At 43.3% G+C, this 17388-nt stretch overlaps 1 protein-coding gene across 1 annotated transcript in view; it reads left to right on the top strand.

Moving 5' to 3' along the window:
* Positions 1-16614, top strand: part of LOC144603807 (uncharacterized) — a 28723-nt gene extending 12109 nt beyond the window's left edge. The window contains exons 10-18 of the mRNA XM_078417514.1: positions 1379-1648; positions 5574-5736; positions 6937-7086; positions 8267-8421; positions 10292-10462; positions 10964-11105; positions 11201-11388; positions 15502-15643; positions 16436-16614. Of these exons, the coding sequence (XP_078273640.1) occupies positions 1379-1648; positions 5574-5736; positions 6937-7086; positions 8267-8421; positions 10292-10462; positions 10964-11105; positions 11201-11388; positions 15502-15643; positions 16436-16614 (1560 nt within the window). The remainder of the gene's footprint in view (positions 1-1378; positions 1649-5573; positions 5737-6936; positions 7087-8266; positions 8422-10291; positions 10463-10963; positions 11106-11200; positions 11389-15501; positions 15644-16435) is intronic.
* Positions 16615-17388: the final 774 nt, after the last annotated feature.

The raw sequence follows: 17388 nt of genomic DNA, 5'->3' as shown, positions 1-17388 counted from the left end.
CACCAAAATAACATTCCTTCAATCTGTTTGATGATATTTTGTGATCAATATAAATGATAATCTGTGATATCAGCTCTTTAACTTTCAACCTGCACTCAATTTAGCGAGAAGGACATGTTCATGAATATAAACATGCCTTTCAACATGAAGCAAATTCACAAATATTGTCAGAATTATGTAACCTGCTTTTATTTGTATAACCTGTTGCCTTCAACGATTTTAAATTCTTCCTCAGTCTGAAATTAACATAAATGCTGTGACTTTTTTTCTTTTGATAATTTGTGGAAAGAGCTGTTCATCTTCGCAGATGGTTCAAGGTGTGACAATCTAAAAATGTTGGACAAATGATTCAAGGGAAATCTGTGGGATAACATCTTTATGTAGAAATTGGTTTTCTTCTTTGGAATATGGCACTTTGTCTCCATTTGCCTTTCAAAAGCTTTTTCCCACCTGGCCAATCGATCCAGATCCTGCTGCAGTCTTTCACAACAATCTTCACTATCTGCAAAACCACTCACTTTAGTATGATCAGCAAACTTGCTAATCTTGCCTTGTATGTTCTCATCCAAACCATTGATGTAGATGACAAACAGTAAAGGACCCAGCACCGAAACCTGAGGCACACCACTAGTCACAGTCTTCCAGTCCGAGAAGCAACCTTCCACCATCACCCTCTGCTTCCTTCCATGGAGCCAGCCTATCGTTCCCAGCATTTTCCCTGCAGCCCTTCTTGAAAAGAGGTACAACATTTGCCACCCTCCAGTCTTCCTGCTCCTCTCTTATATTTAAGGACGACTCGTAAATTTCAACCAGGGCTCCTGCAATTTCCTCTCGAGTTTCCCGCAATGTCTTCGGATATACACTTTCATTGACAGCCCCAAGTTCCTCCGTCCTACTGTTTTTCTCCTCGGTAAATACAGAGAAATACTAATTGAGGACCTTGTCCATCTATTGTGGCTCCACACAGAGGTGACCACTTTGACCCCTGAGAGGTCCCACACTCTCTCTCTCCCTTTTCTCCCTGATGTGTTTATAAAATCTTTTGTGATTGTCCTTAATCCTTCCCCACAGAGCTATCTCCTGGCCCCTTTTTGCACTTCTGATCTCCTTTTTCAGTTTACTCCGTAGTTCCCGAAACTCCTCCAAGACTGCACTTGACCCCAGCTGCAGAAACCTGCCCCATGCACCATTCTTGTTTTTGTCCAACGCCACAACTTCCCTGGTCAGCCAAGCTTCCTTACGTTTGCCTGGAACCACTTTACTGAATCCGCAGCCAAGAGGCGGCTCCTCTCTGGTGGCCGCCCCCCCGCTGACACCTTTAACTGTCAGGTTTCAGGAGGAGGGTTTAAACAGACGCGAGTGGGGCTGAAGCTGAGAGAGACTGCGGCCCGGGACCCTGCTCTGGGGCGGTCGCTGGCAGGAGTGGGAAGTCAAGGGGAGCCCAGAGATGGCGTTGGGCAGCGCCTTCCCGCTGGACGCAGCCACTTTACTGATCCTCGGCGCCCTCTCCCTCTCGCTCCTCCTTTACTTTCGCCGCGGCTCGAAGTGCCCTGGAGCGCTCAACCTCCCCCCGGGACCCCCTCCTCTGCCCATCATCGGGCACCTGCACCTCCTGGATCTGAAGAAGCCCCACGAGAGTCTCATGGAGGTAAGAGGGAGCGGGAGGAGGCAGCAATGGGGGGTCGTTGTGTTCCCCACTTGCACCCAGCGCTTGGCAGAGGCATCGCTGTCTCTATGTCGCTGCCGCTCAGATTCACCGCCCCTGACATCACAGCACTCCTGAGCTCAGCTACACAACTTCCAGCACTCACTCCTTGTAATCAGATGTTACCCGCTCTTGTCCGATATGGTGGAACAGCTGGGAGACAGCGCCAGAGACCCAGGTGCGATGGTTTGACCCAGTTTGCAAGTTCTCACTGCGACCCGCTGTTCTCGCACGTCCCGCGTGTTTGCAGGTTCATTGACCTCTGTTTCTTTTTTTTAAATTTTATTTTTTATTTAAATTTTAACAAAGCACATACATGTTATAACTCATAGTACCCAATGATACCTACATTATAAATTCAATTATACATATATTGTTCTGTATTATCTCCCCACCCACAACCCCCTTCCCCACCACCCCCAGTTAGAAAAAAAGGAGAGAGAGAGAGAGAGAGAGAGAGAGAGAAAGAAAGAAAGAGAGAGAGAAAGAAAGAAAGAGAGAAAGAAAGAAAGAGAAAGAAAGAGTGAGAGAGAGACAGAGAGAGAGAGAGAGAGAGACAGAGAGAGAGAGAGAGAGAGAGAGAAAGAGAGAGAGAGGGAAAGAAAGAGAGAGAGAGAGAGAGAGAGAGAGAGAGAGAGAGAGAGAGAGAGAGAGAAAGAGAGAGAGAGAAAGAAAGAGAGAGAGAGAGAAGGAAAGAGAGAGAGAAGGAAAGAGAGAGAGAAGGAAAGAAAGAAAGAAAGAAACCTGGAGTCAAGAAGGAAACACTTCCGGCTAATTTCTTATTAATTTCTTATTAAGTGGATCAAAACAATCCTGAATTTATATATTTCCAATTCTTAATCCTAGTTTTAAAATGAATGGATTCCAAACTTTCAAAAAGAAATCATATCTATTTCTCAGATTATAAGTAGCTTTTTCTAATGGGATACAACTACACATTTCTGCGTACCATCTTTCAATTCTTATTTCATTGTGATCTTTCCAAGTCACCGCTACACATTTTTTTGCTATTGCTATTTTGAGAAATCTTTCCTGATATTTATCTAAAATTAACCTTGGTAATATTCCTTTAATATCTTCCAATAAATGTCCATGTGGTGTGTAAAAAAGTACCCACATCTTGGTTGCATGTAAAACAAATTTCAGATAAATTTGGTTTTAAATTGTTTAATTTTTTCGGAGTTAAATATAATTGATGTAAGAAATTATATTGTACTAAACTATATCTCACATTAATAGTATTTTTCATACTGTCTAAACACAATCTTTCCCAACTTGGTTCATCAACAGATTCAGACCTGTTTCCCATCTTTGTCTTGATTTTTGAATTCCTATCTTCGGACTAGATTTTTGTAATAATTTATACATCGAAGATATAATTTTTTTTGTTCCCCTGCCCTGAATCAAGGATTCAATTCCTTTAATTTGAAATAGAAACATTGCAGGTTCATTGGCCTCTGTTTCTTGTAATTGTTCGTCGACATGGACTCGTTGGGCCGAAGGGCCTGTTTCCATGCTGTATCGCTTCAATCACTCGTTTACAAAAAAACACAGTGCTGGAGTAACTCAGCGTGACAGGCAGCATCTCTGGAGAAAAATAATAGGTGAAGTTTTAGGTCGGAACCTTCATCTGTCTGAAGAAGGGTTCCGCCTCGAAACGTCACCTATTCCTTTTCTCCAGCGACGCTGCCCGACCCGTTGAGTTACTCCAACATTTTGTGTCTATCTCCACACTCGCTCTTTGTTATCCCACTTTCTCAACCACAAACCAGAAAGACCTCGATCCGACCTGGGTCTCAGCGGGTCGGGCAGCATCTCTGGAGAAGATACACAGGGAACATTTCGAATCGGGACCCTCCTTCAGACTCTATCTTTAATGTAAACCAGCATCTGCAGTGCCTTGTTTCTTCAATGTCCTTCAGTTTCTACCGGCACCTATGATCACCTTAGCCACTCAGTCTGCAATTATCAGTGCACAGTGCTTCGACTATGTCTCTGTAACACTACGTTAGAACGCTGTAACACTATAGACTGCGGTATTGTACTCCGTCCACACCCCGTGGTATTGTGTATGGCTTGATTGCATGCATGTATCGTGTGATATGTCTGGATAGCACTCAAACAAACTTTGCGCAGAGTTGGCAATTATAAATAATAAGATTAATAAAAATAGTGAGAGTTTCACACGACTGGCGACGTCTCAGGGAAACGTTTTCCAGGCTGGACTCACAGAAATGACATGGAAATGCTGCTTATTGAATGCTTGACAATTTCCCTTTTAGTTTAAACGAGACCAAGTCTAACCAGGGCTGTTTTTACAGCATTATGGGCCCCCGGGCAAAGCAGTGTACTGGGGCCCCTACCGTTACTCTCCCCCACCCCCCTTTCCCTACCAGCCCCCCCCCTGTCGGGCCGGCGAAAAGCACTTACCGAAAAGCACTTAGCGATGGACTTAGGGTGCTACATTGTTGCGAAAAGCACTTACAGATCGCTGTGAGAAGCACTTAGTGACTGAAAATGTTGCGAAAAAATCACTTATTGAACCTACATTTTTAAAGTAGTATTTATTTATTGCAAGTCACTTAACATACACAGATCAGCATGGGGCCTTTATGCTCGGGGCCCCCCGGGCAAGTGCCCATCAGGCCCATGCGTTAAGACGGCCCTGAGTCTAACCCCTCCCTCCACCACCCCTCTCCCCACCCCCTCTCCCCACCCCCTCCCTCCATGGGAGATAGATTTAAACTTTAAAATGTGAATAACTTTTAAAATATAACACCGATTTCGATGAAACTTCTTCCAGCAAGGTGGACCTAAAATTGTTGCGCTATCGTGTGCCGTTTTGGCTGTAGTTCAGGAACAAACAAACAAACAAACGAGAGTTTTAGTATATAGATATAGAGATGTATAGCACAGGAAGAGGTCCTTCAACCCACGATATCAGTGCTGAACATGATGCCGTTAACTAAACCCCACTGCCTACATGTAATGCATATTCCTCCATTCTCTGCATATCCATGTGCCTATCTGAAACGCCACTGTCGTATCTGTCTCAACCACCAACCCTGGCAATTCGTCCATGCAGTCACCACTCTCTGTAAAATCACTTGGGCACACATCGCATTTGAACATGAACCCTCTGAACAAAGTTTTGTGTCATTATGTCTGGCACATTTAGAAATTGTGCTTTGTTCCTCCAAGTCCAGGCATTAACAAGGATCAAAAAACAAAATTGCTACGAATCCAATCATTGGGGAACACCAGAATTTGCCTTCCTCCAGTCTGACGAACCCCCCCCCCCCCCCCATTTATCTATTCTACTGTCAACCATAATCGATTTGCACCACGTGATTCAATGTTGCTGATAAGCCAGTCACGTGTCACATTGTCAAAGGTTTTCTGGGAATTCACGTACACCACTTGCACTGCATTACCGTCATCAACTCTTATGTTAAGTTTATTTCAGAAATACAGCGTGGAAATAGGCCCTTCAGGCCCACCAAGCCCGCGTTGACCATCAATCACCCGTACACTAGTCCTGTGCTACACACTAAGGGCAATTTGCAGAAGCCAATTAACCTAGAAAATCGCATGTCTTTGGAATATGGAAGGAGACCGGAGCGCCTGGAGGAAACCAAATGGTCACGGGGCGAACGTGCAAACTCTGTACAGATAGCACCCATGGTGAGGATCGAACCCAGGTCTCCGGGGCTGTAAGGCAGCAACTCCACCGCTTCAGACTGGAGATTTGGAGGTTAATGAGGAATGGACGATATATCATAGGGTTGGCCACATCCAATGAATTAATCCATTTAAAGAATAAAGAAAGTTATTAACTGTTCATGGGAACTTGTTCCTCCTGTTTAAGCTGTCTGAGAAGTACGGCCCAATCTTCAGCATCAAGCTTGGAACCATGAAGGCTGTGGTCTTGACTGGATACGAGACCGTGAAGGGTGCTCTCATCAACCATCCCGATGAGTTTGGAGGAAGAGCTCACATCCCAATATTTGAAGAAGTGGCCAAGGGTCATGGTAACTCTCATCTGCATTGTTGTTGAACTTTTAACAATTAGTTTCATCCTCATTTGGTTCAGTTAACTGGAGTCTTGATGAATGCTTGATTTTGCTAAGGTGTAAAGCTTTAAAGGACTTTGGCCAACGCGTTATTCTTTAAGTGAGATTGGTAACCAATCGTCAGCAAACGGTGCTGAATTTAATCACATAATACATGAAACCAATCACTTGGTGATTTAATGTAAGACCGCTTCACAAACTAATAATGCACCGGGTGGCAAATGGCGCAGCTGTAGAGTTGCTGCCTCACAGCGCCAGATATCCGGGTGCTGTCTGTGTGGAGTTTGTATGTTCTCTCTGTGTCCATGTGGGTTTGCTGTGAGTGCTCCGGTTTCCTCTCACACTCCAAAGGCATTCAGGGTTGTGGGATAATTGAATATTGCCCGAGTATGTAGGATGTAAAACTGGTCTCACATAGAAATAGTGTCTGGGGTGTTCGTTGGTCGGCGCAGATTCCGTGGCCTGAAGGGCCTGTTTCCATGCTGTGTCTCTAAACTAAACACCCTCTTTTCCAATTTTAACTAATATCTCGTATCTTTCGCACTTTCACTATTTTTGTTACACAATCTCAGGCTGACTGTAACTTAGTCTGAGGAGGTATAGTATCTTTCTTTCAACTATGAGATCATTCAGCCTGTCTGCTGGCTCTCAGAACATTCCTGAAAATCCCACTATTTACGTAATCTATTCTCTTTCTTGGCTATTAACAGTAAAAGGAAATATTTGTGAGGTTCAGGAAGTTGACTGCATCACTTTAAAGGAGAGAAGGTTTAAAGGAGAAATGCAAGGCAAGTTTTTTTACACAGAGAGAGGTGGATGCCTGCAATGCATTGTGGGATGGTGATGGTAGCAGACATGATTGTGTCATTTGGGACAGACAGGCAGACACGTGATCGGACGGGGAATGGAGGGATACAGGTAGATGTGGTTATGTTAATTTGGCATGATGTTCGACACAGACACTGTGGGTCGAAGGGTCTATTCCTGTGCTGCACTGTTCTATCCTCTATGCTCTATGGTCTGCACTACGTTAAAACAATTCTTTCCTTCTTGGTCCACTGTTTTCTTTTAAAATTTTGTCATTTAAAAGAGAGGCTCACTTTTACCTTGGTTGCAAGTTGCTTTGACAAGATGTCACACTGATGGATTTAATTGCAGGCATCATCTTTGGTCATGGGGACTCTTGGAAGCAGATGCGAAGGTTCACTGTATCCACTCTGCGCGACTTTGGAATGGGCAGGAAATCTATCGAAGATAAAACCACTGAAGAAACCCATTTCCTCATTAAAATGTTTGAATCCCACAAAGGTGAATCTAAATCAGGAGGCAGACTGATCAACTCTCCTCTGCCTACTTCTAATAATTTATAATTTAAGATTCATAAAGAATCCAAGAAATACCTATTGAAGAAAATGACTGTTCAATTCATCACTTTGTGTTAGTTCTGTCCCGAGTTAATCCTGCTCACTGGTACACTCTCCAAAGATGCTACCTGACCTGTTGAGTGTTTCCAGAATTTTTCTTGTTTTCGCTTCAGCTTTTCAGCTCTTTTTCCAGCCTCTCAAGTGAATTTAAAGACTCCACTTTAGCATGTATTAAATGGTTTGATTTCCATTCAGATATGTGGACATCAATGGCAATGTCCACTTGTTATTGCTCCTCAACTGAGGAAACAGTTAAGTGTCAACTACATTCAAGTATGTGGAGTTGTACATCAACTGGACTGGGAAAAGATGGCAAATTTTGTCTGTGAAGGTCATCAATGAACTAGAAGATAGACACAAAATGCTGGAGTAACTCAGCTGGACAGGCAGCTTCTCTGGAGAGAAGGAATGGGTGACATTTAGGGTTGAGATCCTTTTTCAGAGTGAGATTCGGGGGGAAAGGGAAACAAGATAAATAGATGGTGATGTAGAGAGATATGGAACAAATGAATGATAAAGGAAACAGGCCATTGTTAACTGTTTGCTGGGTGAAAACACGAAGGTGGTGTGACTTGGGTGGGGGAGGGATGGAGGGAGGGAATGCTGGGGTTATTTCAAGTTAGAGTATTCAATATTCATACCACTGGCTTGTAAGCGGAATATGTGATGCTGTTCCTCTAATTTGCATTTAGCCTCAGATCTAGATGAGTTGTTTTAACAACAATCTCATAAGTTCATCATCCCCATTACTGATTCCAGTAATCTGTTTCTGATTTATTAACTAGTTGAATTTCTATTCTCCTGTGGGATTTGAACTAATTTCTCTAGCACAGACCTCCATGCTTCCAAATACTTCCCTGGTAACATAACCACCAGGGTTCTGCACTCTTGATATGTCTCTTAGCCCTTGAAGAATTACTGCATTAAAAGCAACATTTAAAACTTGCCACTGAAGTCAAGTGTCAGACATCAGTAAAAAGAGACTGATCAGGATGACTTATAAATGTGAATTGGTTTACACTGTTTGTCACTAACGTGAATGATGTGTATTTCTTCGGGCCAAGAATTTAATCCAACCTTCAAGTTGAACGCTGCAGTGGCCAATATAATCTGCTCGATAGTTTTTGGTGATAGATTTGATTACGACGATGAAAGGTTCAACATTTTAGTCAAAGGAATGAATGAAAACATACAACTTGCCGGTTCCCCTACGATACAGGTAAACCTTATCTTTCACTGAGATTGCAGATATTTTCCAATAAATGCTCATTTGCAAGAGGCCCCAGAAGAGTCATAGAGTCAAAGAGCACAAAAACAAGCTCTTTGGCAAACCTGACCTAGATGCCTATCGAAGCAAGTCCCATTTGTCCGCATTGGACTCTTATCACTCAAAACCTTTACTATTTCCAAACCTGTACGAATGCGTTTTACTTATTGTTAAAGTACCTGCAACAACTACATCCTCCAGAAGCTTGTTCTATAGACGTACCATCATCTGTGTCAAAATGTTACCCCATAGGTGGCAAATACAGACGCGCCCTGACTCCACCTTGGAGCTCACCCCTCATGGTCTCCGCATCGCAGCTCCCACCTGGTCTCTGCGTCTAAGCCCCTCATGATTTTAAAGAACTGTAAGATCACCGCTCAATCTTCAATGCTCCAAGGAATATTTTTTTCAAGAGCATTTATTTCAAGAGGGCTAGAATACAAAAAGAGGGATGTAGACTTGATGGGCCCAATGGCCTAAATCTGCTCCTATTACTTATGATTTATGATCTTATGAATAATGTCCTAGCCTGCATAACCACTCCATTTAACACAGTCCCTTGGGTTCTGGTGACATCCTGGTAACTTTTCTGCAAAGTTTACAGATTAAAGGCATCTTTCTAACCACAGTGTCACCAAAACTGAACACAATTCTCCACTATTGGCCTTACCAATATCTTGCATAATCTCTATACTCAATGCCCTTACTGATGAAGAGACGACATTCCAATAGCCTTATTCACCACCCCGTCTACCTGTTTTGCCAGTATCGGGAACTATGTACTGGTACCCCTTGGTCCCTCCATTCTGCAACACTCCCCAGGGCCCTTGCATTCTTTGTGAAAATACTACCCTGGTATGACATCCGACAATGCAATACCGAGCACTTACCTGAATTGAACTCCACTTACCTGCTGATCAAGTTCCTGTTGTAATTGTTGATAACCTTCTCTACCACCTCTTCCAGTGCCATCTGCAAACTTACTAAATGTGCCTTATAGCTTCTCATCCAAATCATTGATGTAGATGACAATCAACAGTGGGCCCAGCACCTACTCTTTGGGCACACCACTAGTCACAGCTTTCCAGTCCGATAAACAGCCTTCCATCATTGATTTAAATGGGGTCTCAAAGTATCTGTCCCTCAATACACAAAAAAAAAGATGCTTGTCCGACTGACTCACCAACTTGTTTGTCACATGTTGTCAGAAGAGCAGCTGAAAAACATTCACTGTGACCCGACCTTGTGGTTTGACAGAGGGAGATGGTTGGGTGGACTTGTCGCTTGGGACTCAATGGGACCTGGGCTTTCAGACATTATATTCCTGATAAGGACAACAAGGACAATAAAAAACAAATACCAGATATATAATTAGTCTTAGCACTTGGGGCACATGGTGGCACAGTGGTAGAGTTGCTACCTTCCAGCACTTGCAGCACTAGAGACCCGGGTTCGATCCCGACAACGGGTGTTGTTTGTATGGAGTTTGACCGCATGGGTTTTCTCTGAAATCTTTGGTTTCTTCCCACACTCCAAATACGTACAGGTTTGTAGGTTAATTGGCTTGGGTTTGTATACTTGGTATACAGTAAGTGTAAATTGCCCCTAGTGTGTGTAGGATAGTGTTAATGTGTGGGGTTCGCTGTTCAGTGTGGACCCGAAGAGCCTGTTTCCACACTGTATCTCAAACTAAACTTAACAAGCACACTCAATGTTTGAACATTTCCTAAATTTTAAAGATTTTATACCTTTATTACCAGATTTCAAGTATTGGCTACCAATTGTTTGCTTTGATGTTAATACTCGTGATTTTATTTTATAGATTTACAATGCATTTCCTATCCTGAGATTTCTTGGCTCACGCAACAAAATGCTGCAAAATAATAGTTCAAATTGTGGAATCATCAAGAACCTTATAAATGAAAATGATCAGAAACTAGATGCAAACAACCCAAGGGGCTTCATTGATACGTACTTGTTAAAACAGAACCAGGTATGGACTCCACACCTCCCCTTTAAGAAGAGGTAAATTTTGTATAATGGGTTTGCTTCAAAGGAGCTGGAGCTATTCAACTGAGCTCGAACATTATTGATTTGGTGTCAATTGTAGCATTTAGTGAACCTGGTGGTGACAGGATAGGTCAGTACAGTGGCATTACCGGTAGAGCCGCTGCCTCACAATGCTGGAGACTCGGGTTCGATCCTGACCTCAGGTGCAGTCTGTGTGGAATTTACATGTTCTCCCTGAAACCACATTGGTTTACTCTGCATGCCCCACTTTCCTCCCACATCCCAAAGACACACGGGTAAGTGGGTTATTTGCCTTCTGTAAATTGCTCCTGGTGTAGGGAGTGGATGTCAACGTGGGATAACATAGAACAGGTGTAAACGGGTGAATGATGGTCAGCGTGGACTCAGTGGGCTAAAGGGCTTCCGGTGTGTACTCTTGGTCCCAAAATAATTTCTGGGTCTTTGCTCTGTTAATCTAATGCAGGAGTCAGGTAATCCAAACACATATTTCCATGAAAAGAATCTGCTCTCCACGACAGTCAACCTGTTTGCTGCTGGGATGGAGACGACTTCCACCACACTTCGTTGGGCCATGCTGCTGATGATGAAGTACCCCCACGTACAGGGTGAGGAGCGGTCTGATTGATTACTGTTTGTCCCGTGTGTGAATCCCAGCTCTAGCCCTGTCGCCCAGTGCTTTAATGATGCCCTTGGTTTCCAGAGAAAGTTCACGAGGAAATCATCGGTATCATTGGGTCAGAACAGTCGCCCAGAGCTGAAGACCGGACGAGTTTGCCCTACACCAACGCGGTGATCCATGAAGTCCAGAGATTTGGCAACATTGTCCCAATGAACATCATGCATTCAACAACAGCAGATGTAAACTTTCGAGGATATTTCATCCCAAAGGTAGATAAAGGAAGTGGGTGGCTCATTGGCTCCTGATATTGTGATATTTACTCCAGGGAGGAAGCAAGTGGATTGTTGATTTCTTAGGCTCATAAATTTATTTGTGTAATTTTATACAACATCATCTCTGGTGTATCGACTGCTTTTGAAAGAGAGTTGATGGAGTGAGTGGATAGACAACTTGTACACTGGTGAAACCTTTGTAGCAGAGTTCATCCGATAAAATTCAGCTTGGTAGGACATTTATCTCTCTTAAAATGCCAATTGTTGTCTGTATACTCCTGTCTTGATTATTTACTGAATTTTCCTTGAAGTAATAACTCGTTAAAACATAAGATCAATTTGAAAAGTCCGGTAGCAGAGCAAGGACGCCCGTTGGCTGAGCAGAAAAGTAAGTGCTAATTACAGTTGAACAGGCAGTTTAAAAAGAGCGCCAAGAGGAAGCTAGTAGTCAATTTGAAAAGTCCGAGAGCAGAGCAAGGACGTCCGTTGGCTGAGCAGAAAAGTAAGTGCTAATTACAGTTGAACAGGCAGTTTAAAAAGAGCGCCAAGAGGAAGCTAGTAGTCAATTTGAAAAGTCCGGGAGCAGAGCAAGGACGCCCGTTGGCTGAGAAGAAAAGTAAGTGCTAATTTAAGTGAGAAGTCAGGTAAATTGGACAATCAGGCAATTTAATTGGTGATGTAAGCAAGACTTGCAAAAGGGTGCACTGAGAAGTAGGATGTCGAAGGTGGTTATCTCTGGACTGCTACCGGTACCTCGTGCTGGTGAGGCCAGGAACAGAGAGATAGAGGGTATGAATTTATGGCTGAGGGACTGGTGCAGAGAGCAGGGATTTAGATTTCTGGACCACTGGGATCTCTTCTGGGCTAGGGGTGACTTGTACAAAAGGGACGGGTTGCATCTTAACAGCAGGGGGACAAACATTCTGGCAGGCAGGTTTGCTAGTGTGACACCTGTGGCTTTAAACTAAGTAGTGGGGGGGAGGGGTTAACAAATTGTGAATATGAAGATGAGGTAAAAGGGAATACAGGAGGAATTGCAAAAGACTCTCGGAAGAATGGGAACAGAAGTTCTAGAGGGGAAAAGAAATTAAGGGCAGGGCCAATTGTGACCGATGTGAGAGGGGAGGTAAATACAGAAGTTAAAGTGTTGTACTTAAATGCGCGTAGTATAAAAAATAAAGTGGATGAGCTTGAGGCTCAGTTAGTCATGGGCAAGTATGATGTTGTAGGGATCACTGAGACATGGCTACAAGAGGACCAGGGCTGGGAACTGAATATTCAGGGGTACACAACGTATAGAAAAGACAGACAGGTGGGCAGAGGGGGTGGGGTTGCTCTGATGGTAAGGAATGATATTCATTCCCTTGCAAGGGGTGACATAGAATCAGGAGATGTTGAATCAGTATGGATAGAAATGAGAAATTGTAAGGGTAAAAAGACCCTAATGGGAGTTATCTATAGGCCCCCAAACAGTAGCCTCGACATAGGGTGCAATTTGAATCAGGAGATAAAATTGGTGTGTGAAAAATGTAATGCTACGGTGGTTATGGGAGATTTCAACATGCAGGTAGACTGGGAAAATCAGGTTGGAAATGGACCCCAGGAAAGAGAGTTTGTAGAGGCAGGAGCTGGCCAAAATTGACTGGAAGGAGGCCCTAGCAGGGAAGACGGTAGAACAGCAATGGCAGGTATTCCTGGGAATAATGCAGAGGTTGCAGGATCAATTTATTCCAAAGAGGTGGAAAGACTCTAAGGGGAGTAAGAGACACCTGTGGCTGACAAGGGAAGTCAGGGACAGCATAAAAATTAAGGAGAGGAAGTATAACATAGCAAAGAAGAGTGGGAAGACAGAGGATTGGGACTCTTTTAAAGAGCAACAAAAGTTAACTAAAAAGGCAATACGGGGAGAAAAGATGAGGTACGAGGGTAAACTAGCCAATAATATAAAGGAGGATAGCAAAAGTTTTTTTAGGTACGTGAAGAGGAAAAAAACAGTCAAGGCAAATGTGGGTCCCTTGAAGACAGAAGCAGGGGAATTTATTATGGGGAACAAAGAAATGGCAGACGAGTTAAACCGTTACTTTGGATCTGTCTTCACTGAGGAAGATACACACATGTTCTAGGTGCCGGAGAACCTAGGGTGATGGAGGAACTGAAGGAAATCCACATTAGGCAGAAAATGGTTTTGGGTAGACTGATGGGACTGAAGGCTGATAAATCCCCAGGGCCTGATGGTCTGCATCCCAGAGTACTTAAGGAGGTGGCTCTAGAAATAGTGGAAGCATTGGAGATCATTTTTCAATGTTCTATAGATTCAGGATCAGTTCCTGTGGATTGGAGGATAGCAAATGTTATCCCACTTTTTAAGAAAGGAGGGAGAGAGAAAACGGGTAATTATAGACCAGTTAGTCTGACATCAGTGGTGGGGAAGATGCTGGAGTCAATTATAAAAGACGAAATTGCTGAGGATTTGGATAGCAGTAACGAGATCATTCCGAGTCAGCATGGATTTACGAAGGGGAAATCATGCTTGACAAATCTACTGGAATTTTTTGAGGATGTAACTAGGAAAATTGACAAGGGAGAGTCAGTGGATGTGGTGTACCTCGACTTTCAGAAAGCCTTCGACAAGGTCCCACATTAATGACTTAGACGAAGGGATTAAAAGTACCATTAGCAAATTTGCAGATGATACTAAGTTGGGGGGTAGTGTGAATTGTGAGGAAGATGCAATAAGGCTGCAGAGTGACTTGGACAGGTTGTGTGAGTGGGCGGATACATGGCAGATGCAGTTTAATGTAGATAAGTGTGAGGTTATTCACTTTGGAAGTAAGAATAGAAAGGCAGATTATTATCTGAATGGTGTCAAGTTAGGAGGAGGGGGAGTTCAACGAGATCTGGGTGTCCTAGTGCATCAGTCAATGAAAGGAAGCATGCAGGTACAGCAGGCAGTGAAGAAAGCCAATAGAATGTTGGCCTTCGTAACAAGAGGAGTTGAGTATAGGAGCAAAGAGGTCCTTCTACAGTTGTACCGGGCCCTGGTGAGACCGCACCTGGAGTACTGTGTGCAGTTTTGGTCTCCAAATTTGAGGAAGGATATTCTTGCTATGGAGGGCGTGCAGCGTAGGTTCACTAGGTTAATTCCCGGAATGTCGGGATTGTCGTATGTTGAAAGGCTGGAGCGATTGGGCTTGTATACACTGGAATTTAGAAGGATGAGGGGGGATCTTATTGAAACATATAAGATAATTAGGGGATTGGACACATTAGAGGCAGATAACATGTTCCCAATGTTGGGGGAGTCCAGAACAAGGGGCCACAGTTTAAGAATAAGGGGTAGGCCATTTAGAACGGAGAAGAGGAAGAACTTTTTCAGTCAGAGAGTGGTGAAGGTGTGGAATTCTCTGCCTCAGAAGGTAGTGGAGGCCAGTTCGTTGGATGCTTTCAAGAGAACTGGATAGAGCTCTTAAGGATAGCGGAGTGAGGGGGTATGGGGAGAAGGCAGGAACGGGGTACTGATTGAGAGTGATCAGCCAAGATCGCATTGAATGGCGGTGCTGGCTCGAAGGGCTGAATGGCCTACTCCTGCACCTATTGTCTATTGTCTATCACTGCAATGAAGAGGATGTTTTACTAGTCAAAATTATTGTTGGTGCAGACATATATATACCTGGTGTGGACATCTCCACACAATATTCGTTGACTCCTCGCTGTTTCCTTAGGTCAGGGCCATCTAGAGATGGGTAATACCACCTGACCTATAAATAGAAAAAAAAAGTAGTTAAAAATCCCAGGGTCTGTCTCTGGAACTTTACCTGCCAAAATTCTATCACTGCGCCCATGAATGAGATATTGGGGCGAGTTTGATAAAAGACGGTGGTCTTAAGAAAGATCCTTAAGGGAGTGAGGTTGAGAGACCGGGAAGATTCGAGAAATAATTCCAGAGGTTAATGTCACTGAGGGTGAAGAGGTTGGCAGAGTGATGGAAATTGAAGGTGTGGCAGAGGTAGAAGAGTGGAAATGCTGCCAAGATTGATCATTCTTGTGCACGTATTTTCAGCAATGCTTTACAAACAGAATACCAACAGCGATTATAAATTATATTTTCAGGACACTCCCGTGATCCCCTTGCTGACCTCGGTGCTTTTCGATAAAACTCAGTGGGAAAACCCAAGAGACTTTAACCCTTCCAACTTTCTGGATGCTGACGGGAAGTTTGTGAAGAGAGATGCTTTTGCTCCATTCTCCATGGGTAAGGCGTTTCTCCATGTTTGCACTCTACGCTGGAAGATTTTACATTCTTTCGGACTTTACACGTTTTATTCTTTACTGTACCCTTATCCTTTATCTGCACTCTGTGAACGGCTTGATTGTATTCATGTATAGTCTTACCTTTGACTGGATAGCACGCAAACAAAAGCTTTTCACTGTACCTCGATACATATCACAATGAAAATCTAAACTAAATTTCCCTCTGCCCTAAGCTTAACTGATGGACAGAAATGCAATATTTATGGCAAGTCATTTGCCTGAGTAAAATAAAGATCTGAGGATGTTGGAAATAGTCATAGAATCATACAACATGGAAACAGGCCCAGAAAACAGCCCAACCTGTCCATGCCGACCCAGATGCCACATCTAGTCCCATTTGCACACATTTGGCCCATATCCCACAAAACATTTCCTATCCATGTACCTATTTAAATGTCTTTTAAATGTTGTTGTAGTACCTGCCTCAACTTTTCTGGCAGCTCGTTCCATCTACCCACCACCCTTTGTGTTAGGACCCTTCTTCTTTCTAATGGTTTTCCTCCGGATCCTTCAGTTTCTTCCCACATCCCAGAGACATGCGGTTTGCAGGTTAAATGGCCACTGTAAAATTGCCCCTAGTGTGCAGGGAGCGGATGGGATAATATAGAATCGGTGTCATCGATGGTTAGCGTGAACTCAGTGGGTCAATGATCTGTTTCCATGCTGTATCTTTAAATCAATCAATCAAACGTTGTTTTTGTGGGCCTACGTTGACATGTTTGTGCCTTTGCAGGACGCAGGGCCTGTGCTGGAGAAACCGTGGCCAGGGTGGAGCTCTTCCTGTTCTTTACCACTCTGATACAGAAGTTCCGGTTTCAAGTCCCCCCGAATGTGAACAATCTGGAGCTTGTATCTGGTGTGGGCTTCACATCATTCCCGAAGTACCAAAATGTGTGCGCTGTTTGTCGCTGATGTCAACACAACCTTTGCTTCAGTTTTACCCCTTTACATTATTCTCAGAAACATTTCAAAGAATGTGTGTGTGTGTGTTTTTGTTGTGCAATGTTGCATTTGTCATGGGGCTGAATCTAGCGAGCAATCAATGGTGCCTCCATGACTACAATGGAAACGAGCCTTCAAGTCCCGTAAACTGGGACACACCATGAACAGTGAAACTCCAGCACTTAGTGGATGATGTAGTCAGCCACCTGACATTTGCCCTTCCGAATCTTATAGTCCATTCACCAAAAGTTTGTAAAATAACATTCCTTCAATCTTTTTGATGATATTTTGTGATCAATATAAATGATAATCTGTGATATCAGCTCTTTAACTTTCAACCTGCACTCAATTTAGCGAGAAGGACATGTTATCATGAATATAAACATGCCTTTCAACATGAAGCAAATTCACAAATATTGTCAGAATTATCTAACCTGCTTTTATTTGTATAACCTGTTGCCTTCAATGATTTTAAATTCTTCCTCTGTCTGAAATTTACATAAATGCTGTGACTTTTTTTTCCTGATGATAATTTGTGGAAAGAAGCTGTTCCTCTTTGCAGATGGATCAAAGTGTGACAATCTAAAAATGTTGGACAAATGATTCAAGGGAAATCTGTGGGAAAACTATGCTAAATTAAACTCTCCTTATAGCTAATGCCCTCTGATCCACACAGCATTCATGTAAACCTCTTCTGCATCCTCTCCAGAGCCTTCACATCCTTCCTGTACTGGAGCAACCTGA

The sequence above is a fragment of the Rhinoraja longicauda genome, chromosome 21 (genome assembly GCF_053455715.1).
Source record: "Rhinoraja longicauda isolate Sanriku21f chromosome 21, sRhiLon1.1, whole genome shotgun sequence".
Lineage (NCBI taxonomy): Eukaryota > Metazoa > Chordata > Chondrichthyes > Rajiformes > Arhynchobatidae > Rhinoraja > Rhinoraja longicauda.
This window is presented reverse-complemented; position numbering and strand designations above follow the sequence as displayed.